This window comes from Heteronotia binoei, chromosome 9, assembly GCF_032191835.1.
Source record: "Heteronotia binoei isolate CCM8104 ecotype False Entrance Well chromosome 9, APGP_CSIRO_Hbin_v1, whole genome shotgun sequence".
Taxonomy (NCBI): Eukaryota; Metazoa; Chordata; class Lepidosauria; order Squamata; family Gekkonidae; genus Heteronotia; species Heteronotia binoei.
Window position 1 is genome coordinate 110,636,208 of NC_083231.1, and position 24,962 is coordinate 110,661,169.

Sequence of the window (24,962 nt, forward strand, 5' to 3'; positions counted from 1 at the left end):
GAAGAACATAAGAGAAGCCATGTTGGATCAGACCAGTGGCCCATCCAGTCCAACACTCTGTCACAGAAGAACATAAGAGAAGCCATGTTGGATCAGGCCAATGGACCATCCAGTCCAACACTCTGTGTCACATAAGAACATAAGAGCAGCCATGTTGGATCAGGCCAATGGCCCATCCAGTCCAACACTCTGTGTCACACAAGAACATAAGAGAAGCCATGTTGGGTCAGGCCAGTGCCCCATCCAGTCCAACACTCTGTGTCACAGAAGAACATAAGAGAAGCCATGTTGGTTCAGGCCAGTGGCCCCTCCAGTCCAACACTCTGTGTCACAGAAGAACATAAGAGAAGCCCTGTTGCATCAGGCCAGTGGCCCCTCCAGTCCAACACTCTGTGTCACAAAGAACATAAGAGAAGCCATGTTGGATCAGGCCACTGGCCCATCCAGTCCAACACTGTGTCACATAAGAACATAAGAGAAGCCATGTTGGATCAGGCCAATGGCCCATCCAGTCCAACACTCTGTGTCACACAAGAACATAAGAGAAGCCATGTTGGGTCAGGCCAGTGCCCCATCCAGTCCAACACTCTGTGTCACAGAAGAACATAAGAGAAGCCATGTTGGTTCAGGCCAGTGGCCCCTCCAGTCCAACACTCTGTGTCACAGAAGAACATAAGAGAAGCCCTGTTGCATCAGGCCAGTGGCCCCTCCAGTCCAACACTCTGTGTCACAAAGAACATAAGAGAAGCCATGTTGGATCAGGCCACTGGCCCATCCAGTCCAACACTGTGTCACATAAGAACATAAGAGAAGCCATGTTGGATCAGGCCAATGGCCCATCCAGTCCAACACTCTGTGTCACATAAGAACATAAGAGAAGCCCTGTTGGATCAGGCCAGTGGCCCCTCCAGTCCAACACTCTGTGTCACATAAGAACATAAGAGAAGCCATGTTGGATCAGGCCAATGGCCCATCCAGTCCAACACTCTGTGTCACATAAGAACATAAGAGAAGCCATGTTGGATCAGGCCAGTGGCCCATCCAGTCCAACACTCTGTATCACAGAAGAACATAAGAGAAGCCATGTTGGTTCAGGCCAGTGGCCCCTCCAGTCCAACACTCTGTGTCACAGAAGAACATAAGAGCAGCCATGTTGGATCAGGCCAATGGCCCATCCAGTCCAACACTCTGTGTCACACAAGAACATAAGAGAAGCCATGTTGGGTCAGGCCAGTGCCCCATCCAGTCCAACACTCTGTGTCACACAAGAACATAAGAGAAGCCATGTTGGGTCAGGCCAGTGCCCCATCCAGTCCAACACTCTGTGTCACAGAACAACATAAGAGCAGCCATGTTGGATCAGGCCAATGGCCCATCCAGTCCAACACTCTCTGTCACATAAGAACATAAGAGAAGCCATGTTGGGTCAGGCCAGTGGCCCCTCCAGTCCAACACTCTGTGCCACAGAAGAACACAAGAGAAGCCATGTTGGGTCAGGCCAATGGCCCATCCAGTCCAACACTCTGTGTCACATAAGAACATAAGAGAAGCCATGTTGGATCAGGCCACTGGCCCATCCAGTCCAACACTGTGTCACATAAGAACATAAGAGAAGCCATGTTGGATCAGGCCAATGGCCCATCCAGTCCAACACTCTGTGTCACATAAGAACATAAGAGAAGCCCTGTTGGATCAGGCCAGTGGCCCCTCCAGTCCAACACTCTGTGTCACATAAGAACATAAGAGAAGCCATGTTGGATCAGGCCAATGGCCCATCCAGTCCAACACTCTGTGTCACATAAGAACATAAGAGAAGCCATGTTGGATCAGGCCAGTGGCCCATCCAGTCCAACACTCTGTGTCACAGAAGAACATAAGAGAAGCCATGTTGGTTCAGGCCAGTGGCCCCTCCAGTCCAACACTCTGTGTCACAGAAGAACATAAGAGCAGCCATGTTGGATCAGGCCAATGGCCCATCCAGTCCAACACTCTGTGTCACACAAGAACATAAGAGAAGCCATGTTGGGTCAGGCCAGTGCCCCATCCAGTCCAACACTCTGTGTCACACAAGAACATAAGAGAAGCCATGTTGGGTCAGGCCAGTGCCCCATCCAGTCCAACACTCTGTGTCACAGAACAACATAAGAGCAGCCATGTTGGATCAGGCCAATGGCCCATCCAGTCCAACACTCTCTGTCACATAAGAACATAAGAGAAGCCATGTTGGGTCAGGCCAGTGGCCCCTCCAGTCCAACACTCTGTGTCACACAAGAACATAAGAGAAGCCATGTTGGGTCAAGCCAGTGGCCTCTCCAGTCCAACACTCTGTGTCACAGAAGAACATAAGAGAAGCCATGTTGGGTCAGGCCAATGGCCCATCCAGTCCAACACTCTGTGTCACATAAGAACATAAGAGAAGCCATGTTGGATCAGGCCAGTGGCCCATCCAGTCCAACACTCTGTGTCACATCCAGTTCCTGTGTCGCATAAGAACATAAGAGAAGCCATGTTGTATCAGGCCAATGGCCCATCCAGTCCAACACTCTGTGTCGTATAAGAACACAAGAGAAGCCATGTTGGATCAGGCCAATGGCCCATCCAGTCCTGTGTCGCATAAGAACACAAGAGAAGCCATGTTGGATCAGGCCAATGGAGTTCTCATATTGTGAGAAAGGGAGAAAAGTACTTCTTTCTCTACTTTCTCCATCCCATGCATAATCTTGTAAACCTCTATCGTGTCACCCCGCAGTCGACGTTTCTCCAAGCTAAAGAGCCCCAAGCTGTTCCACCAGGCTTTTGGTTGAGGCAAGCAGGCGTCCTTTTCCTTATTGCCGCCAGGGGTGGGGAACAGTGGCTCTCCAGATGTTTTTTTCCTGCAACTCTCATCAGCCCTAGCCATTGGCCATGCTGGCTGGGGCTGATGGGAGTTGTAGGCAAAAACATCTGGAGAGCCACTGTTCCCCACCCCTGGACCATCGGTTATCCTCCCCCACAGCGATCCGTCATCTGAACGATTATATCTGGGCCATTGATTATACTCCAACCTGCGCTATAAGCCCGCCTGCCTTTGTTATTCAGTACTGTGTAGTGTTGTTTTAATTGCATTTTATTGGTTTTATTGTATTTGACTGGTTTTACTTGGATGTGATCCGCCCTGAGCCAGCCTGGAAAAGGGCGGAATATAAATTTACCAAAATAAAGAGAAACAAGTCAATAAAGAGAAACAAGGGCTAAATATAAATTTACCAAAATAAAGAGAAACAAGTCAATAAAGAGAAACAAGGGCTAAATATAAATTTACCAAAATAAAGAGAAACAAGTTGAAAAAGAACATCAGAAAGCATCCATATCTTGAATCCAAATGGACTTTGGAGCCTATTCCAGTAGATGCAAAGGCCGTTCCTGGGCATTCCAACATCTTTCTACATGAAAAAAACTGAATGCCTTTGCATCAACTGGAATTGGCCCCAAGTCAATTTGGATTCAAGATATGGGCACTTTTTGATGTTCTTCAAAGGGACTTGTTCCTCTTTATTGTATTGCTGTTTTGTACAAATATTAGTAATTTGTCACTATAACCTTTGGGTTCTATTTGTGTTTGTTTCCCACCTGGAGGTTGGCAACTCTAGGTTGGGTCTTTAAGGCAGGGTGGGGGGTGTAGAGCATCCTTTTGAGGGGCGGATTTGGCCCAGGGGGATGCTCTTCTCCCCTTCCCTCGTTAGACTAGGGTTGCCAACTTCCAAGTGGGAGAGAGTAGCAGCACCTTTAAGACTAACCAATTTTGTTGCAGTGTAAGCTTTCAAGAAACCCAGCTGTCTTCATCTGATGCATGAGCTGACGAAGAGAGCTGTGTTTCTCGAAAGCTTATGCTACAACAAAATTGGTTAGTCTTAAACAGGCCTCAGATTCAGCAGGAGCTCAGCTCCTGAACCTTTCTGAGAGCTCCACCTCCTCCTTCCCACCTTGTCCATTGAATAGTAGCTGCAGCTGCATAACAATCCCTGGATGAGCTCCACCACCTATTTTTCTACAAAACGACCTCTAGTCTCAAAGGTGCTGCTGGACTAACGCGGCTAACTCCTCTGAATCTAACTTCCAAGTGGGGACTGGAGATCTCCTGGAATTGGGACTGATCTCCAGACAGCATAAATCATTTGTTTGTTCATTACTCATTTATTTAAGAATAGAGTTGGAGTCCAGATGCCACTAGACTCGAACTTCATTCTGCTGCTTCAGCCCAACACGGCTACCCACCTGGATTTATTTATTTAAAACATTTATTCCAGTTCTAGAGAAAATGGCTACTTTGGTTTTCATGGCATCATAGCCTACCAAGTTCCCTCTGCTCCCTAAACCCTACTCTTCCAGGTGTCACCCTCAAATCAGCAGGTATTTCCAAACCTGGAGTTGGCAACCCTATAAGAGGCATGCAAGGACTGCCAACTTCCAGGTGGGGCCTGGAGTTCAGCTGGAATCACAACTGATCTGCACATCTGCAGAGATGAGTTCCCTGAAAATAGAACAGCGGCTTCAGAGGGAAGATTCTGTGGCAGGGGTGGCCACGCTGTGGCTCTTTCACACGTATTGTGTAGCTTTCGAAGCAACCACTACCCTGCCAACCAGTTCAGAGAAGGCATTTCTTTAAATCACTTTTCCAAGCCAGATGGCACCTTGGAAAATACATTTAAAGTTAAAGTTACTTTCTTTCCACCTTCCCCTCTCATCTATTTGCCTGCCTGGCTGCCTTCCGTCCTTCCCTGCAGCTCTCAAACCTCTGATGTTTATTCTACATGGCTCTTAGGTTAAGCAAGTTTGGCCACCCCTGCTCTGTGGTGTACTGTACAACAGAATTCCAGACTACATTAAACATTTATTGAGAAGATGTTTAACCCATGGATCATAAAGGCAGGGTGTCAGTTAATTACTCTCAGCATTCCACAATTAAGGACACATCTGTCCATTAACCTCCAATTTTGACATATTTATTTCCTTCACTATGTTCCTCTCTCTCCCCACCCCGGAATTAAACCCAAATAAATGGTCACCATAGAAACTAAGTTTAGGTCCATCAGTGGCTATTAGCCACAGTGTGTGTGTGTGTTTGTATTTGGCCACTGTGTGACAGAGTGTTGGACTGGATGGGCCATTGGCCTGATCCAACATGGCTTCTCTTATGTTCTTATCATTCCTGTTTGATCCTTTAATCTGTTAAACATCTTCATTATGCTGTAATTTACTGCTCACTGCTAACATAAGAACATAAGAGAAGCCATGTTGGATCAGGCCAACGGCCCATCCAGTCCAACACTCTGTGTCACACAGTGGCAAAATTTTTTATATATACACACACACTGTGGCTAATAGCCACTGATGGACCTGTGCTCCATATTTGTATCTAAACCCCTCTTGAAGGTGGCTATACTTGTGGCCGTCACCACCTCCTGTGGCAGTGAATTCCACATGTTAATCACCCTTTGGGTGAAGAAGTACTTCCTTTTATCCGTTTTAACCTGTCTGCTCAGCAATTTCATTGAATGCCCACGAGTTCTTGTATTGTGAGAAAGGGAGAAAAGTACTTCTTTCTCTACTTTCTCCATCCCATGCATTATCTTGTAAACCTCTATCATGTCACCCCGCAGTCGACGTTTCTCCAAGCTAAAGAGCCCCAAGCATCCATTTAAACGTATCTGAAGAAGTGTTCATGTACACAATATACCTTGAATAGAACTTCGTAGGTCTTAAAATGGCCACTGGACTTGATTTTTGATCAAGTGCAGAGTTAACAATACACATCAATAAGACAATAATCACTAAAACTAGTTCAGTGACTCCTTCAAGACCTAACAACATTTCTTCTTTAATGTTTGGCTTTAAAGTACCACTGGGCTTCTGTTTTATTTTGCTAATATAAACTAACACGCTTTCTAATTTGGAACTGTCAAGATTTTTGTAAAACTTTCCCTCCCGTGGAGATAAGTTCGAATACATTTATAATAAAAGATCCAGTTTTATGGAGAGAGCAGATCATGATGAGTTTTGACTGCAGCTTTGTTATTTATTTGGGTCAGTGCAGATATGTGAGGCCCAGGGCAACGGTCATCCCCCCCCACAATGGCATGCGCCTCACGTACGTGTCCCAAGTGAATATAAAAATGTTGTTAACATTAAAAGTGTGATTTCAACAGTACTCACCAAAGGGCTTATCAGTGAAAAACAAACTAGAATCTGTAAACATGAGCAAAGTACTTAATTCATAAGCCAGAAGGCTTTGGTCAGTTTCAATAAAATGTTTATTGCAGATGCCAATTAAGTTAATTTCCTGGTAGCATCTAATTGATAAAAGTCCAAGTGCTGTTATATTTAATAATGGTTCCATGTTAACTAATTCAAACGCGATGACCGCAAGTATGAGATAATTGTAGCTGTTCAAACAAAATCAAATTTCACATTGTTAAAATCTCCCTAGGTATGTTCCGATTAAAGCAGCAATTCTGGTACGCTGTGTATTTGTCCCGACTGCAGTCAAAACTCTGAAACCTGTGGTTGTCTTTCTTACATTTTCCCAATCTGAAACAATTAATTTGACCTAATGTGGATTATTCCAGATACCTTATCAGCCAGTCAGTCTTTCCTACTTGCTAGTGTTTTCTAGCCAGAATATTTGAAATTATTTTTTATTTCTCATTTCTTAAATCAGCCATACATTTCAATAGTAGCTGAGTTTTTATTTACTGTGAGAGGAGCGATGCTTGTGTAAGCAAACTCCCTGCCTCTGCCCTCCTGCTAAAACGGGTGGCCAAAATTACTTAGCATAAGAGCCACATAGAATAAATGTTTGATGTTTGAAAGCCGCAAGACATAAATGTCTGATGTTTGAGAGCTACAAGCCATGAATGTTAGATGTTTGAGAGCTGCAAGATAGGAAGGAGGGAAGGAAGGCAAAATTGGGGGAGAGGTGGAAAGAAAGCAACTTTAAATGCATTCTCCAAGCTGCTGGCTGGTTTGGGTAAGTGATTTAAAGAGAGAAATGCCTTTTCCAAGCCGGGTGATGGCTTCAAGAGCCACACAACATACGTGAAAGAGCCACATGATCCCTTGCCTGGGGATTGGCAACCCTACATCTGGAGATGATCTGGAGAGATTATCTGGAAAGGACTGTTACACTGCCATCACAAATATAGTACAAATATAGCACTTGATGTTATTGTATTGGCTATTTTAATTAGTTTTAATGCTGTAATTGTGATTGCGGTTTTAACTGGTTTTAATGTATTTAATTTTGACTATTGGCCTTGTTTGCCACCCTGAGCCTGCTTTGGTGGGGAGGGTGAGATATAAATAGAATTAAATAAATAAATAAGCAGTTACACCCTTCAAAGTTTTCTTTAAAGTCAACTGGCTTTGAAGGATGTAGCTGTTCTTACCCACCTTTCTCCCCATGGGACCCACAGCAGCTTACATTGTTCTCCTCTCTTCCTTTCGAGAGCCAGTTTGGTGTGGTGGCAAAGTGCGTGGACTTTTATCTGGGAGAACCGGGCTTGATTCCCCACTCCTCCACTTGCAGCTGCTGGAATGGCCTTGGGTCAGCCATAGCTATCACAGGAGTTGTCCTTGAAAGGGCAGCTGCTGTGAGAGTCCTCTCAGCCCCGCCCACCTCACAGGGTGTCTGTTGTGGGGGAGGAAGGTAAAGGAGATGGTGAGCCGCTCTGAGACTCTGAGATTCGGAGAGGAGGGCCGGGATATAAATCCAACATCATCTTCTTCTCCCCCCCCCTTCACAACCACCTTGTGAGGTAACTGTGTGTGATAGGCCCACTCTTAGCTTAACACACATCACAGGGTTGTTGTGAGGGGGGAAACGGGGATGATTCACTGATAGCATATCCGAACCAAGATTAGAAGTGTAAGTCTATGCCTTGGAGGACTGAAAGGTTTTGATGTGGTAAATTGCATGACTGAAATTGTAATTTTTAGTCTTGAAGCTTACGTTGTTAATTCAGACTCTTTTGAAATTGTTTTAGTTAAAACAATTAACTTGACCACCTAAAAAGTGTGCTTCTGACTAGAATAGAAATTAGAAGGGAAATTACATGCAATAAGCAAATGGGAAAACCCTGAGACAAAGCCCTGAACTATCCAGTGTATTTCTGCTTTGACCAATTATCCTCCCGTTCTAACCTCCTGGATGGAATTATGCAGGTTAATAGCAGGGTGAATGTAATTGTCACTGCTGCAAATTAACAATACTATTTTGGTTTAAGTAACTGCCATGGGAATATATAAAGTGAATTTTATTTTCTTTCTATCGCTGCAGCGTTGTCTTACTGAAAAGAGTTCCGGGTCAGTTGTAATGGTTACCCCAGGCACCGAGTAGGGAAGTGCGGCAGTGTTACATAACTGCAAATTGCTAAGATATGATAAATCTGACCTGTCATCTGAGGTTATTCACCCTACTAAACAGCATAAGGAAGCACTCTGAAATGTCCATGAAGCTGAAAATTTTCAAAACTCTTGGGAGATAATATTAATCCCCCCCCCCCCCCCCCGATTGTGGCCCTATATAATATTGCTCAGACAACCACCCAGTGGTCAAAAACATACAATTACAAATTTGGTACACAGACTTCTAAGTTCTATTTTTAGGAAAATATAATGTTTGGTTAAAAAGATACCACAGATGCAACCGATAAAGATCCTATACTGGGGTCCCCGGTGTGGTGCCAGCCTGCAGATATGATGGCTATTAGCCCCACCAAGTATTTTTGGAAAGTGGGTGGGGACGGGGAAGCTTTTGTCTAGCACTGGAGATGTGATTGGCTCGTCACAATTTTTAAAGTGTTTTGGCAGCAGCTGCCACCACAGCATATCTTCACTGTGCGAATGATGGTAAGCTGCGGCAGCCATTTTGTGGCTAGCTCCGCCTCCAACAGCAGCCATTTTATGTCAGCCATTTTGTGACTCCTCCACTCACTACACTATATCAGAATTCCAAAGGTGCCTGGAGGCTCAATAGGGTTGCCGATCCCCAGGTGGGGGCAGAGGATTTCCCCAGTTTGGAGCCCCTCCCCCCACTTTAGGGTCATCAGACAGCGGGGGAGGGGGGATGTCTGCTGGGCACTGCATTATTCCCTATGCAGACTGATTCCCATAGGGAATAATGGAGAATTGATCCGCGGGTATCTGGGGCTGGGGCTGTTTTTTGAGGTAGAGGCACCAGATTTTCAGCATAGCATCCAGTGCCTCTCCTCAAAAGACCCTCTAAGTTTGAAAAAGCCAGATAGTTTAAAAAAGCCAGATATTTCTTGAATTATGCCTGGCAACCCTATCCAGATGTAATTTGAATCTAAAAGCCAGGCTCTATGGTGACCAGTTCAACCACTGATCATCATTCAGTTCCATCTTGTTCAAACAAGATACCAACTCAAGTTTGACCAGGCAAAGATAACAGATGTAGCAGTCAAAAGCTTAGTGGAAGAGCTCCATCTAACAGGCCCTGCAGAACTGTTAGATCCCACAGGGCCATAACCTATTCAGGTTGCTCATTCCACCAGCGTGGGGCTGAAACCCAGAAGAAGAAGAAGAAGAGAATTGGGTTTATATTCTGCCCTCCACTCACAGAGCAGCTCACAATTTCCTTTATCTTCCTCCCCCACAACAAACACCCTGTGAGATAGGTGGGGCTGAGAGGGCTCTCACAGCAGCTGCCCTTTCAAGAACAGCTCTACGAGAGCTATGGCTGACCCAAGCCCATTCCAGCAGGTGCAAGTGGAGGGGTTGGGGAATCAGACCCGGTTCTCCCACTTAACCACTACACCAAACTGGCTCTCAAGAAGGCCCTTGCTTGGGTTGCCACCAGTCTGGCTTCTCTGAGTCCGGGGACACTGTATGTTTATCTGTACAGGTCGTGAGCCAGTGTGGTGTAAGGTATTTGGGGAGCTGAACTAGAACAATTTTTTGAGCCTGCAGGCACATTTGGAATTCTGACACAGCCTGATGGGCACAGCAACAAAATGGCTGCCAAAGGAGGCGGAGCCAGCCACAGAACGATTGCCACATTTTAACTTCAGTTACACACTGCAGATCATTGTGCTGTGGCAGCAGCTGCTGCCAAAGCAACATGTTATAAAATCTGCACAGCCAATCAAATCTCCAATTGCCAATGAGAAGTCTTGCTGGGCAAAAGGCCCTGCCTGACCTCACCCACTTTCTAAAAACACTTGGTGAGTACCAGAAAAGGTGTCAGTGGCAGCCACAGGCCTCTGGACTATATATGGCAGAATCAGGTTCAAATCCTCATTCCGCCAGGAAAATTTGCTGTTTATTTGGCCCTAGGCTTCTGTTCTTTGATTGGATTTGTGCTGTATTCTTTGGATAACTGTATAATTTGGCTTAATTTTACTCTCCGCCTTTCTGTTGTGCAATTTGAATTATTTATGTGTTGCTTTTTATTAATGGATTTAAATTGCTTTGCATTCCTTGTTTGGCAGAAAAGCAGCACGGAAGAATACAATAATAAAATATATGGGACCTACTAAAACTAGGGCAAGCATGGTCTTCATTATTCTCTACGGGCAATCATGTATAGTTAACGGGCAGTCGCTGTCCCAAGTTTTAGTCAGTCCAAAAATGGATGCATGCAAATCTGTGAATCAAAAGTAGCTTTTTATACAACAGTGTTGTTTGGGGGTGGCCATGCCATCCTAAAAATGAAAATAAAATAAATCTGGCTTCAGGAATTCGTCAGCTGCAGCCTTCCCACGTGGTAGTGCTGGTGAAGGGAAGAGCTTATCACCTTGTAGCAAAGCCCCAGAACACGAGTGGCCAAACTGTGGCTCGGGAGCCACATGTGGCTCTTTTACACATATCGTGTGGCTCCTGAGGCCCTCACCACTCTACTGGCCAGCTTGGAAGATGGATTTAAAGTTGCTCTCTTTTCACCTTTCTTCCCCCATCTATTTTCAGCTCTCAAACATCTGACATTTATTCTGTGGCTCTTACATTAAGCAAGTTTGAAGTCCTGTAGTACCTTTGAGACCAAGTTATATTCAGAATGCAAGCTTTCGTATGCATGCATACTTCATCAGATGAAGGAATGGTGTACAGTGAGCAGTTACATATAGCTGGCGGGCAGTGGTTAAGCATGCAAAATGGTACAAAGTTAAAATCCAATAGCAAAACAGTGTTGCAAATTGATGTATTTTTAAAACCAAACTCTATGTTAGATTTTATATGTCGTGAGCCGCCCTGAGCCGCTTCGGTGGGAAGGGCGGGATATAAATGGAAATAAACTGAAACTAACAAACTGAAAGGACATTTGGTCAAATTGACCAAATGGACCCTTGCCCTAGAAGGAAGAAGGAATCCTGTCAGGATCAATGTTCCCACTAAGCTGCAGAGTCTTGTGAACAAAAATTCTTTGTGAGCTCCTGGCCTTAAAGTGGTGAGCTACTGCATAACAGTGTGCTCTGGGGCCAACCTTCCTGAGCCGAGACAAAAATGTGTGAGCTGGAAGCTAAAAATCTGTGAGCTAACTCACACTCAGGATCAGTGAGGGGTTAGATAAAATATGGAGCAGAGGTCCATCCGTGGCTATTAGCCAGTGTGTGTGTGTGTATATATATATATATATAATTATATATATAATTTTTTTTGGCCACTGTGTGACACAGAGTGCTGGATTGGATGGGCCATTGGCCTGATCCAACATGGCTTCTCTTGTGTTCTTAGTGTTCCCTCAGCTGAGTTAGTGTGTGCTAACTCACAATTTTGTAGCTTCCAGCTCACACCTTTTTATCTCAGCTCAGGAAAAATGACCCCAGAGCACACCAACTTACGCAGTAGCTCACAACTTTCATGCCAGTAGCTCACCAAGTAGAATTTTTCCTCACAAGACTCTGCAGCTCAGATGGAACATTGGTTAGGGATATGTATTCTTTAAGAACATAAGAGAAGACCTGTTGGATCAGGCCAATGGCCCCTCCAGTCCAACACTCTGTGTCACATAAGAACATAAGAGAAGCCATGTTGGATCAGGCCAGTGGCCCATCCAGTCCAACACTCTGTGTCACATAAGAACATAAGAGAAGCCATGTTGGATCAGGCCAGTGGCCCATCCAGTCCAACACTCTGTGTCACGTAAGAACATAAGAGAAGCCATGTTGGATCAGGCCAATGGCCCATCCAGTCCAACACTCTGTGTCACATAAGAACATAAGAGAAGCCATGTTGGATCAGGCCAATGGCCCATCCAGTCCAACACTCTGTGTCACATAAGAACATAAGAGAAGCCCTGTTGGATCAGGCCAAGGGCCCATCCAGTCCAACACTCTGTGTCACATGAGAACATAAGAAGCCATGTTGGATCAGGCCAATGGCCCATGCAGTCCAACACTCTGTGTCACATAAGAACATAAGAGAAGCCATGTTGGATCAGGCCAATGTCCCATCCAGTCCAACACTCTGTGTCACATGAGAACATAAGAGAAGCCATGTTGGATCAGGCCAATGTCCCATCCAGTCCAACACTCTGTGTCACATAAGAACATAAGAGAAGCCATGTTGGATCAGGCCAATGTCCCATCCAGTCCAATACTCTGTGTCACATAAGAACACAAGAGAAGCCATGTTGGATCAGGCCAGTGGCCCATCCAGTCCCACACTCTGTGTCACATAGTGGCCAATATGTGTGTGTGTGTGTATGTGTATATACACACACACACACACATATATACAAACACACTGTGGCTAATAGCCACTGATGGACCTCTGCTCCATATTTTTATCTAACCCCCCCCTTGAAGCTGTCTATGCTTGTAGCAGTGAATCCCACGTGTCAATCCCCCTTTGGGTGAAGAAGGGCTTCCTTTTATCCGTTTATTGTTCTTATATCTATGACTCCGTCAAACGTCCCCAAACCCGACCCTCCACCTCAGAGGCGGCGATGAAGAAAGCGCGGCGGAGGGCCGAGGAGGAGCGCGGGAAGCGGGCGGCGGAGGGCCGAGGAGGGGCGCCCTCCACACCCCGAGCAGCGGGCGGGAAGGAGGCGGGAAACTCCGACACTGGGGGAGGCTCCCGGCCGCGTCTGGCCTCCGTCAGTCCCCGCCCCGCGGCGCTCGCTCCGCCGTCTGCCTGCCTGCCCGACGCCGGGGCTGCCTTCTCTCCCTGCCTGCCGTTGGGGAGCCCAGCTGAGGCAGCCGCTGCTCGTCCCGCTCCGACGACGTCGCCGCCGCCATGAGCTTCTTGTTGTAAGTGCGGCTGAGGCGGGGAAGGCGCCTGTGACAGCCCGGCCGGGCCTGGGCCTCGAAAGAACCCGGGCAGGGCTGCCTCAGAAACGGGGGAGGGGGGCTGCCGCTGCTGCTGCTTCGGGGCCTGCTCCGCTTTCCCCGCCCTCGCAGCCCTTTGTCGGCCGGCCCTTCGCCTCTCATGGCCGCCCCCGCCTCTTGCACCTTCGGCTCCTTCTCTTATGGGGCTTTTCCCCTTCTCCCCCCCGCCTTCCTTTCCTTTCCTTTCCTTTCCTTTCCTTTCCTTTCCTTTCCTTTCCTTTCCTTTCCTTTCCTTTCCCTTTTGCACAAACCTTTCCCAGCCCCCCCCCCCCCTCCTCATGGGGTTTCTTCCTTCCTCCTCCTGCAAAGCTAAAATAGAGGAAGCAGTATGATTAATTTTTTTCTTTGCGTCTGCGTCTTCCTGTCGCTGGTTTCGGTTATAGCAACTCCTCCCACCCCAGGACTAGAACTAGGGGTTATCTGGGTGGCTCTTGCATTTGTAGCAAGTCTCCCCACCTCCTCGTTAAAACTATGGGTTAGGTGCCTGGCTCTGATGCATATAGCAGTTCTGCTCCTGCTCTCAAACCATAGGTTATATGCCTGGTCCCTGTATATATACCGGCTTCATAGCCCCCCTCTCCCCGCACTCAACCTATGGATTGGTAGGTTGGTGGGTGGGTGGGTAGGTAGGTAGGTAGGTAGGTAGGTAGGTAGGTAGATAGATAGATAGATAGATAGATAGATAGATAGATAGATAGATAGATAGATTCTCCCCCCTCACTAAAACTATGGGTTATATGCATCGCTCTGATCCATATAGCAGTTCTGCCCTTGCTCTCAAACTATGGGTTATATGCCTGGTTCCTGTATATATACCAGATTTATAGCCCCCCTCTCCCTGCACTCAACCTATGGATTGGTAGGTAGGTAGGTAGATTGATAGATACTCCCCCCTCACTAAAACTATGGGTTATATGCATTGCTCTGATCCATATAGTAGTTCTACCCTTGCTCTCAAACTATGGGTTATATGCCTGGTTCCTGTATATATACCAGATTTATAGCCCCCCTCTCCCTGCACTCAACCTATGGATTGGTTGGTAGGTAGGTAGATAGATAGATAGATTCTCCCCCCTCACTAAAACTATGGGTTATATGCATTGCTCTGATCCGTATAGTAGTTCTGCCCTTGCTCTCAAACTATGGATTATAAGCCTGGTTCCTATATCTATATATCAGCCTTTTAGCCCCCTTCCCCTTGCACTTAACCTATGGATTATATGCCTGGCTCATAGATAGATAGATAAAGAGATCAGTTCTCCCACCTCATGAAAATTATGGGTTATATGCCCGTTTCTTATAGGTATAGCAGCCTTATAGCCCCCCTCCTTTGCACTCAAACTACAGGTTATATGCTTGGTTCTTATAAGTATAGCAGCTTTATAGCCCCCCCTCCCCCAGCGCTGAAACTATAGGTTATATGCCTGGCTTTTATAGGTGTAGCAGCCTTATATAACTACAGGTTATACGCCTGGTTCTTATAGCAGCTTTATAGCCCCCGCGCCCCCCCCCCCCCACAGCACTGAAACTATAGGTCAGGGGTGTCAAACTTTTTTGTTATGCGGGTCAGATCTGGCATAAATGAGACCTTGCCAGACCGGGCCACGCTGTGTCGGACCAGGCCATGTGTGTACCTATTTAAGAGGTAGCAGAGAGATATATTTTTATAAAGAACACAGACAAACACAAATATATATATTTAAAAAAACTTAAAAGCATGCTTAAAATGTTAGCACTCATTGGTTTTAAAGATGCTTTCTTTGTATTTCTCCCATGGGCTCCAGGGAACTGGGCTAAGGAAGCTCTGGCTCTTTCCTTCTGGGGAGGGAGCCTCAGTCAACAGAAGGAAGAGAGGCTTGGCTCAGTAGTTCTGCTGTGCAACTGAGAGAGCCTGGCAAAGCAAGCTATTCCTCCCCCCTTTCTCCCCAAGGGAGGAGCCTCAGCCAATGGAGAAAATAGAGGTTTTGCTCTATAGCTCCTGTGCAATTGAGCAAGCCTTGCAAAGCAAGCTGTTATGTAGAAGGAAGCAAGAGAGAGTGAGAAGGAAGGCGATGACAGCTAGTTGCTTGGGGGCCTCATAGGAGTCCTCCGAGGGCCTGATTCGGCCCCCGAACTGCATGTTTGACACCCCTGCTATAGGTTATATGCCTGACTTTTATGAGTATAGCAGCCTTATAGGCCGCCTTCCCTTCTGCACTAAAACTACGGGCTATAGCAGCTTTACAGCCCCTCCTTCCTGCACTAAAACTATGGGTTATATACCTGATTCTTATATATATAGCAGCTTCCACTACCCCTTGCACTAAAACTATGGATGCTATGCTTTGCTCTCATCTATGTAGCAGCTCAGCCCCTGCACTGAAACTATGGTTTATATTCCTGGCTCTCTCCTTGAAGTGCACCCCCCCTCCCTCCATTAGCATGGAATCCTAGTGAGAGAAAGGATTAGGGGAGGCCGTCTAGGAAGTCTGAAACAGTTTCTTGTATTTTGAAGACGTGAGAGGGGAAGGCTATGTTGGTTAGCTGCCCCCCTCAATTGCTGCCCGTTTCCAAAACATGGGGATATTTTGCTCCCATAGCATGTGAGCTGAAATGTGTGTGCAAGAAGCACTTGTGATTGCTGGGTGTTGTCTGAAAATATAAAAAGTATTAAAACGCAAGGGGTGGGTTAACATGGACATCCCTGGGAGTGTTGCATGTGGTAAAAGGGTGTATGTGAAAGGTGACAGAGATGTGGTCTTGGTGGATAGCCCCTATGACTGCCAGTTCTTAAGCCCCCCTTCCTTTAGACAGCAGCTTGGGAGAGTTCCCTGTGGTTTCTTTTTGTAGCCATGAAATGAAATTACATCCTTGGGCTTGCTCTCTCCCCTATGGGAATACAGGAATCCTGCAATCAATCATACCGCCCCCCCCTTTCCCAACAGTCTCTTCCATTTCTTAAGGATGTGTTCCTTTTCAAAAGACTCCAGATCTCTCTCTTAAGTGGTGCTTGTGATTAAGTAAGGGATGACTTTTTACAGCCACAGACATACCCAGCTTACAATGAGGTTCCCCCCCCCCCTTCTGAAGCTACAGCAGCAAAGGCAGCTGGCCTTGTTTTTAAGGGGGCTAGACATCTTGGACAATAACACTGAGAAAATCCCCTTCCTCCTTTTGTACTCTTGCCAATGATCATAGCTGTGATGTATTTTTTTTAGGCCTATTTTTAAAGTACCTTCTGCATTGGAGGCGAAGCTGTGATTTTGGTTTTCTTTAAAAAAAGTTAAAAGGGTATGCATTTAAATTTAGAAGTTGATTGCACGCTATTTGACAACCTTATAAGTCTCTGTATACCACAATGTTTTATAGCAGAAAATAAACTTGCATTTTTGGTCTTGCAGCTTGAAAAGAGAGGGGGGAGCCTTTTGTTTGAGGGTGATCCTTCACTAGCAGGGAGGGGAGACAGACTTTAAATTTAGAGTTAAGGGGGGAGCCTTCCACACAATTGTGTACAGGATGTGTCCCTGCCCTCCTCATATTAAACTTCTGCAGAGAAAATAAGCTTATGGGGATTTTGCATGTTTATTTAACAGTCACTTCCGTGGACTTCAGCGAGTCTTGATTTCTGAGAAAACATAGTATAGATGCTCACAGCCCTCAGAAAAAAATATCGTGGAGGATTGCGGCCTAAATTCTGTAGGCCTTTTAAAGCCGTTCAAAATTCCGTGCTTCGTGCAAAGCATTTTGACTGTTGTGGAAACGGCAGCTGTTCCGTCTTTTGAACTATTAAAAGTTAACATCAGCACTAACTGGAAAGGCTAGAGCATGAAAAAGATTACTCACAAAATACGGCTATAAAAATAGATAAAGGCCGTAGCTGGCTGACATGTTAAAGAAAGTGGGCTGATTGCGGTTCTAGTTCAAAAGCACCGTCAAATCATCTTCCGTTCTTTCTGGTGGGAGTGGAAGCAGGATAATTACAACAACTAAGGAAAGCTGGTTCAGTAACTTACAAAATAAGTTCCTGGGAAAGAGGCAGAAGAGATCAGCAGTAAAATAATGTATTGCATAATTGTATAAAGCCTCTTTTGGTCCTGATCCTATAATACAATTTTGTGCCTACCTGGGCAATGTTGGGATAAGCCAGTCCTTTAATTTTACCTGCCGGGGGGGGGGAGAGGACTCTATTTGGGTGGAAAGGTGACATAGAAATGTTGTAAACCATTAATTAAAAATCATCTACAGTAGTGGCCGAAATTTCATGCCTTACAAGGCCCTACTTCCATTTTTACAAGTAAAAATATTTGGCGAATATCTTTACCTGCCTCTGTAGGTCTACTGGACTGAAATGGCTCCTAGAACAGGGGTGGCCAAACTTGCATAACGCAAGAGCTGCATAGAATAAATGTCAGAGGCCACAAGGAAGGAAGGAAGGAAAATAAACCTTTGGTGAGGAAGGAAAATAAATGGGGGAGGGAGGAAGATGTGGAAGAAAGGCACATAGGTGGGGGAGGAAGAGAGAGGTGGGAAGAAAGCCACTTTAAATGTATTCTCCAAGCCACTGGCTGGCTTGGAGAAGTGATTTAAAGAGACAAATGCCTTCTCCATGCTGGCCCTTGGGGTTGTGGGGGCTTTGAGAGCCGCACAATATGTGAGAAAGAGCCACATGTGGCTCATGAGCCACAGTTCAGCCACCCCTGTCCTAGAATGTGATGCAGGTGAGTGGAGGTAACCTTTTCGTATTAGTTATGTAATGACTTTTTTATGCTGCATACATGCTGGCGGCAGCTGCAGTGCTCATGCCTCTCAGTCCTGGGTGTAACGCGTCAACCATTACCAGCACTCCTTGTTACTACCGTCTTTCTAGCCAACCTTTAGTGAGGCGCTATGGCTCAGTGGTACAGCATCTGCTTGGCTTGTAGAAGGTGCATGTTCAATCACGGATGTCTCCAGCGAAAAGGATCAGGTGGTAGATGATGGGAAAGACCTCAGTCTGAGACCGTGGAGCACTGCTGTGAGTCTGAGTAGATGATACTGACTCTGAGAGCCAGCTTGGTGTAGTGGTTAAGTGTGTGGACTCTTATCTGGGAGAACTGGGTTTGATTCCCCACTCCTCCACTTGCACCTGCTTGGAATGGCCTTGAGTCAGCCATAGCTCTGGCAGAAGTTGTCCTTGAAAGGGCAGCTGCTGTGAGAGTCCTCTCAGCCCCACCCACCTCACAGGGTGGTTGTTGTGGGGCAAGAAGATAAAGGAGATTGTGAGCCACTCTGAGTCTGATGCAGAGAGAAGGGCGGGGTATAAATCTGCAGTCTTCTTCTGATGGACCAGTGGTGTGATTCAGTATAAGGCTTCATATGTTCAACCTTATGACCTGTGAGGCTTTTGCTGTTCAAATATAGCTTTGTTACACCCAAAGTAGCTAGAGCAGGGGTGGGGAATGTCCAGCCCGAGGGCTGTTTATGGCCCTGGAGATCACTTGGTCTGGCCCTTGGGATTGCTGGGCCAAACTGAGCAATGTGACGGCCTCTTCAAAAAAATTCCTGGACCTAGGCATTTGCCTAGGGCGGTGGGCCGGGTGTGTGTGTGCCAAATTAGGCTCTCCCCACATGACTTCAAATAGAAAAAACAAAATCCAAAAATTATTTGGATTAATTTTGCTGTCCTGAATCATTCTCCCTTGGCGGAGCACTGTTTTTTTTAAGTTAATAATTTTGTATGGCCCGCAAATGATGTTATAAATATCCAAATGGCAGAAAAGAGGTTCCCCACTCCTGAGCTAGAGTAAACCTTTAAAAAGGTGCAGTGGCATGGTTTGCTCAAAACTATGTTCTCAACGTGAAGTTAGGCTAATTAAGGTTTCTCTGACTGTTACAAACTATTTTTGGATATTCATTAAGCTTGCCAAACCATAAACCCAGTCGCCTGAACTTTCCGCCTTGGAAAGATTCTTTACAAAGTAGGAGGTGTGTGTTTGGAGGTGGGGGAAACTCACTGGAAAGATGGAACTGAGAGCCACCTTTCTGCTTTTATCAGCTTGTAAAAACTTTTTTCAAAAGAGGGTTAAGAGCTTTTTGTGTCTTGGCTGGGGCTTTTTGTTGATGTCCACAATCAGGCCTGGTGCTGGCGTTTGCAGCGCCCCTGGCCGAACTCAGCCCCCCATCCCTTTTGTTTTAATTTTTTGTGCATGCTATGTGCACACGCCTGATGACGTCACTGGAAGTGACATCATCAGGTCACACACAGCACGGGGGGACCCCTCTTCTCAGCTCTCTCCCACTTTAAGGCGTGGAGGACGCTTCTCCCCCCTCCTTTCCGGAACTGGAAGGGAGGGGGAGTCAAACCTTCTCCAGCACATTCTTAGAAGAAAAAGGATAAGAAGGACACAGCGTTGCAGCCCGGTGTGCTGTGATCATGCTGGGTGGAGAGGGTGCGGAAGCGGAAGGGCCCAGGCACAGCCGATCGCGCAAGGTGGGGGGGGGGAGGCAGGAGCAGAGGAGCAGCCGATTGTGCCGGGAGGAAGGTGCCCTAGGCCGTCGCCTAGTTCGTCAACTCCCACGCGCCAGCCCTGTCCACAATGGATGGCAGACATGATGGTGGGTTCTTTCCCCTCTGTTGGTTCTTCTCTCTGATTTTTTGTTCTAAGAAGTCAGAATCTTGATCTTGCTTCCTTTTTCGGTATCCATCCCCCCCCGGCAGGAATGCACACGATCCTTCCAGATAAATGGCACTTTTCGTTGTTTATATGTTTCCAGGGGTGGAATTCTAGCAGGAGCTCCTTTGCATATTAGGCCACACACCCCTGTTGTAGCCAATCCTCCAAGAGCTTACAAGGCTCTTTTTTGTAAACTCTTGGAGGATTGGCTACATTGGAGGAGTGTGGCATAATATGCAAAGCAACTCCTGCTAGAATTCCACCCCTGCATATTTCTCTTTTGGATGGTGCAGGAGCAGTATGCCTGTGGTGGAACCCCAGAATGTGTTTGATGGCATGACCTGCCATGCTTGCTTAGTGGCTGATAGGACTGCTCCATCCATCTTCATTTTTCATCTCCTGCCCTCTCCAGAAAGCTCAGGGCTCTCCCTTTATCCATTTTATCCTCACAAGAACCCTGTGAATAGGCTAGATTGAGCCTTTATTTATTTAGGCTGAGCCTTTATTTAAAACGTTTTATTAGCCCCTCTTCATCCTTATAAGAGCCCTGTGGTGCAGAGTGTTAATGCTGCAGTACTGCAGTCTGAACTCTCTGCTCACGACCTGAGTTCGATCCCTGGCGGAAGCTGGGTTTTTAGGTAGCCGGCTCGAGGTTGACTTGGTCTTCCATCCTTCTGAGGTCGGTAAAATGAGTACCCAGCTCGCTAGGGGGAAAGTGTAGATGACTGGCGAAGGCAATGGCAAACCACCCCGTAAAAAGTCTGCTGTGAAAACGTTGTGAAAGCAACGTCACCCCAGAATCGGAAACGACTGGTGCTTGCACAGGGGACCTTTCCCTTCCATTCATCCTTATGGAGCTCAAAGCGGCTCATGATATAGATAAAATACCTTTAAGAATATAAAACCATGATTTAAAATCACAATTTAGGACTGCTAGTAAATCAATCAAATGTGGCCCTCAATAAAACTGTCTTCAGCTGCCTCCTGAAGATCAACAATGAGGGGGACCAGGGGGGGATTTCACAATCATGGGGCTGCCACTGAAAAGGCCCTCTCTTGTGCACCACCAAACAATCTTTTTTTGATTGATGCGACAGTCAAGAGGGCCCCTCCCTGTGCTCTTAATTCCCGGGCAGAAACAAATGGAAGAAGCACGGGTGACTGGCCTTGTGAGGCATTTTAACCATTATACCATGCTGGTTCCATGATGAGCTCTTGGACAGTCAATTTAATTGGAAACGGGGTGGGGGTGGGGGGGCAGAATACAGACTTCCAAATAAATCAGTTTGGCAATATTTCTTTAAGAACACATTATGGCATAGTTGCAGAGAGCATAGCTTGCAGTTCCCAGAAAAGCCGTTAAAGATAGCTCCGACAGGCACGCCATATGGCAGAATACCACTGCTTTTTAGAGTGATTTAAACTCTTACTAACTGTACTCTGCTTCTTGCTGTTGTTAGCTAATAGGAAATTAGCTTTTCGCCTAAAATAGGACCCCATTCCAAGGCCTGGAGCTTCTGTATATATATATGTGCCTTAAGTATGTTTTAAGACTGGGGGAAAAGGTGAATCAAAGTAAGATGTCTGTGCAGTAAAGACATCGAAAGTGTTTTGCTTCTGGATCTTATATTTTGAAAGTTTGAAAGCGTCCTTAATATAGGTTTGTTTAAGGATGCTAAAATTTATCTTCCAAGACTCTTTGGTTCTGCTTTAGAACTTTTAAACTAAAGTGTGTTAGTTAACCTTAGGATTCATGGATTATCACTGTAGATATGTGGTTACAGTCACAGCAGACAGATAAATTTGTCCTCCTCTATTATAGGAATATGTTTGCCCAGCCTAAATTTTGAAAGCTGCAGATGCCCTCTGCAGGGCAGGTAACTGCCAGGTAACCCAGTTGCTTTGTGTATGTCTGCTTAGCAACTACCATGTCATTGCACAATAGGAAAATCTGCTGTATGCCTTTAGTCCCTTGTATGTATATTTAAAGCAGCCCCGTGTCGCAGAGTGGTAAAGCTGAAGTATTGCAGTCCAAGCTCTCTGCTTACAACCTGAGTTTGATCCCGGCAGAAGCTGGGTTCAGGTAGCCAGCTAAGGGTTGACTCAGCCTTCCATCCTTCCGAGGTCGGTAAAATGAGTACCCAACTTACTGTGGGAAAATGTAGATGACTGGGGAAGGCAATGGCAAACCACCCCCTAAAAAGTCTGCCATGAAAACGTCATGATGCAACGTCACCCCAGAGTCAGTAAATGACTGGTGCTTGCACGGGGGACTACCTTTACCTTTTACCATGTTGACTAAGTCATATGTACCAAAGGAGTAGTAATAGAAGGGAGCAGGTCAATCTTTTCATCTCTGAGTATGCAGCAGAAACAGATGGAGTCTAGATTGGGTGGTGGAGGTAGAAATGTCAAGAAAGAATTAATCTGGGAGTAAGGAGGTTAAGTGACTTGGGTCTGCCGTAGAGCTTTTGAATCCACTAACAGCAGTGGGGCCTCAAGAGTTCTTTATGGAAGAAGCTGAAAATGGCTTCTATATGGGATGGATTGTCCTTCCACTGCAACAGACTATCCCATTGCTGTTGCCTGAATCCTACACGGATGCAGAAGAATATGATGCATGCATCCTGCTAAATGTTGTGTCAGTGGCATGAAGTTTGAAAGGCTGTTCTTCTCTCTTTCAGTGTCTGCTCTATATCATTTTTCAGTTGTTGCTCCGCAACGGCCAATTTTGATGTACAGGAATGACGTCTAAAACATCAGCAACAACAAATTACATACCTGTTGAAAAGACTGTGACCGTTTTCGCACACAGCTTACCACGCGGTCACGTTCCTGTTCTCTCCGCAGCGTCTGTCGTATTTCCCACTATCTGCGCCGAAGTTACAGGAAGTGCTGCGGCTTTTGCGTAGCAAACGTAAACCGCTAAAACCCAGTTTACGTTTGCTACGCAAAAGCCGCGGCACTTCCTGTAACTTCGGCGCAGATAGTGGGAAATCCGACGGACACTGCGGGGAGAACAGGAACGTTTTATTTATTTATTTATCTGAGATTTATATCCTGCCCTTCCCACTAGGTGGCTCAGGGCGGCTTACACGTGACCGTGTGGTAAGCTGTGTGCGAAAATGGTATGTGTGTGGAAGGTAACAGTGTATTCACTCAAATGCAAGGCTAGGAATTGTTTTCTAGGTACATATGAAGTGGTCTTATACGGAGTGAAACCATTGGTCTATCAAGGATGATATTGTCTACTCAGACTGGCTGGCAAGTGGCTTTTTCAGGGTCTTCATCAGAGGTCTTTCCCATCATCGGCTGCTGCCTAAACCTTTTACCTGGAGGTGCTAAGGAATTGCACCTGGGACATTCTGCATGCCAAACATGTTCTTCTGCTGAGCTGTGGCTCCCTCCCCAGTGGTATGTGACATCCCAAAGAAGACGGGTGTCTTACACTTGCGCACAAATTGCAGTTACATACAGTAATACATTTTGTGTGTGTGTATATATAACTTTGGGGGTAGCCCCTCGGGCATAGTGGTAAAGCTACAGTACTGCAGCCCAAGCTCTGTTCACAATCTGAGTTCAATCCCGGCAGAAGCTGGGTTCAGGTAGCTGGCTCAGGGTTGACTCAGCCTTCCATCCTTCTTTCATCCTTCCAGGGTCGGTAAAATGAGTACCCAGCTTGCTGGGAGTAAAGTATAGATGACTGGGGAAGGCAATGGGAAACCGCCCTGTAAAAAATCTACCAAGAAAATGTCGTGATGTGACATCACCCCATGGGTCAGTAACGACTCAGTGCTTGCACAGGGGTACTTTAAAAATGTAAAGGTAGTCCCCCTGTGCAAGCACCAGTCGTTTCCGACTCTGGGGTGACGTCGCATCACGATGTTTTCACAGCAGACTTTTTTTATGAGGTGCTTTGCATTGCCTTCCCCAGTCATCTACACTTTTCTCCCAGCAAGCTTGGGTACTCCTTTTACCGACCTCGGAAGGATGGAAAGCTGAGTCAACCTCGAGCTGGCTACCTGAACCCAGCTTCTGCCGGGATCGAGCTCAGGTCGTGAGCAGAGCTTAGGACTGCAGTACCGCAGCTTTACCACTCTGCGCCACGGGGTTGCTACAGGGGTACTTTACCTTTCTTGTAACTTTGGGGAGGGGGTCGTCTTACGTTCACGGCTGTCTTCCTTTCGAGTAAATGCAGCTATGTAAGCCAGGCCTGAGCATTGGGCCTTTCCCTGTGTAATTAAAAAAACTGAGCTCTTGTGTTTGTTGCTGCTCGGAATAAATTCTGCTTTGTACATGAAATTGCTCCTGCCCGGGTCGGCTGTTCAGCAGCTGCGTGATTTTTGTAGTCAGAACAGCCACCACCTTTCCTCAGTAATGGTAAACATGCTTCCCCCCCCCCCTTCTGATTTTATCTGTCTGGAACACCATCCCTGAGAAGGGAAGATGGATGCCTACAGGACGCCTCTGTTCTGCACTGAATACCCTTTTTCTTTTGTCCTTTCATTGTATCAGAATAACAGATTAAAAAAATGGCCTTGTCAAACTGGCCTTGGATTTCAGGGAATCATTAACCTTGAGCAAAAAGAGGTCTAGACTGCTGCTAGGAGATTTTTTCCCCTAAACTCTTTGTGGCAGTTGTTGTTGTTCAGTTGCACAGTCGAGTGTGACTCTGCGACCCCATGGACAAAGCCACTCCAGGCCCTCCTGTCTTCCACCATCCTCCGAAGTCTGCTCAAATTCATGTTTGTTGCTTCCCTCTAAACATGTGGCAGTACTTCCCTCTAAACAATGTTGAAATAATTAGCCGCACGAGGAACTTACTGTGTTCTCCCAGCTAGACTTATGGTTCTCCTGGTTTCCAGAACGGTCCTGTGACACTCCAGCACCAACAGCACACACGCCCAGCCAACATTTCTGTTTCATCAACTTTGGAAGCGATGCATCTAGTCATTAATTTTCCTCCTTGTCTTTTCAATAGAAGGCTTTTGTACAGGCAAAAAAAGAT

At 46.2% G+C, this 24,962-nt stretch overlaps 1 protein-coding gene across 2 annotated transcripts in view; it reads left to right on the plus strand.

Moving 5' to 3' along the window:
- The first annotated feature begins 13,073 nt into the window (after positions 1 to 13,073).
- The window catches only part of MOB1B (MOB kinase activator 1B), a 63,603-nt gene continuing 51,714 nt past the window's right edge, over positions 13,074 to 24,962 (plus strand). Inside the window, exon 1 of one of the 2 annotated variants that reach the window (XM_060247172.1) lies at positions 13,074 to 13,244. In XM_060247172.1, the coding sequence (XP_060103155.1) occupies positions 13,231 to 13,244 (14 nt within the window). In that variant the 5' untranslated portion in view covers positions 13,074 to 13,230. The remainder of the gene's footprint in view (positions 13,245 to 24,962) is intronic. The other variant, XR_009555827.1, reaches the window with a different exon arrangement.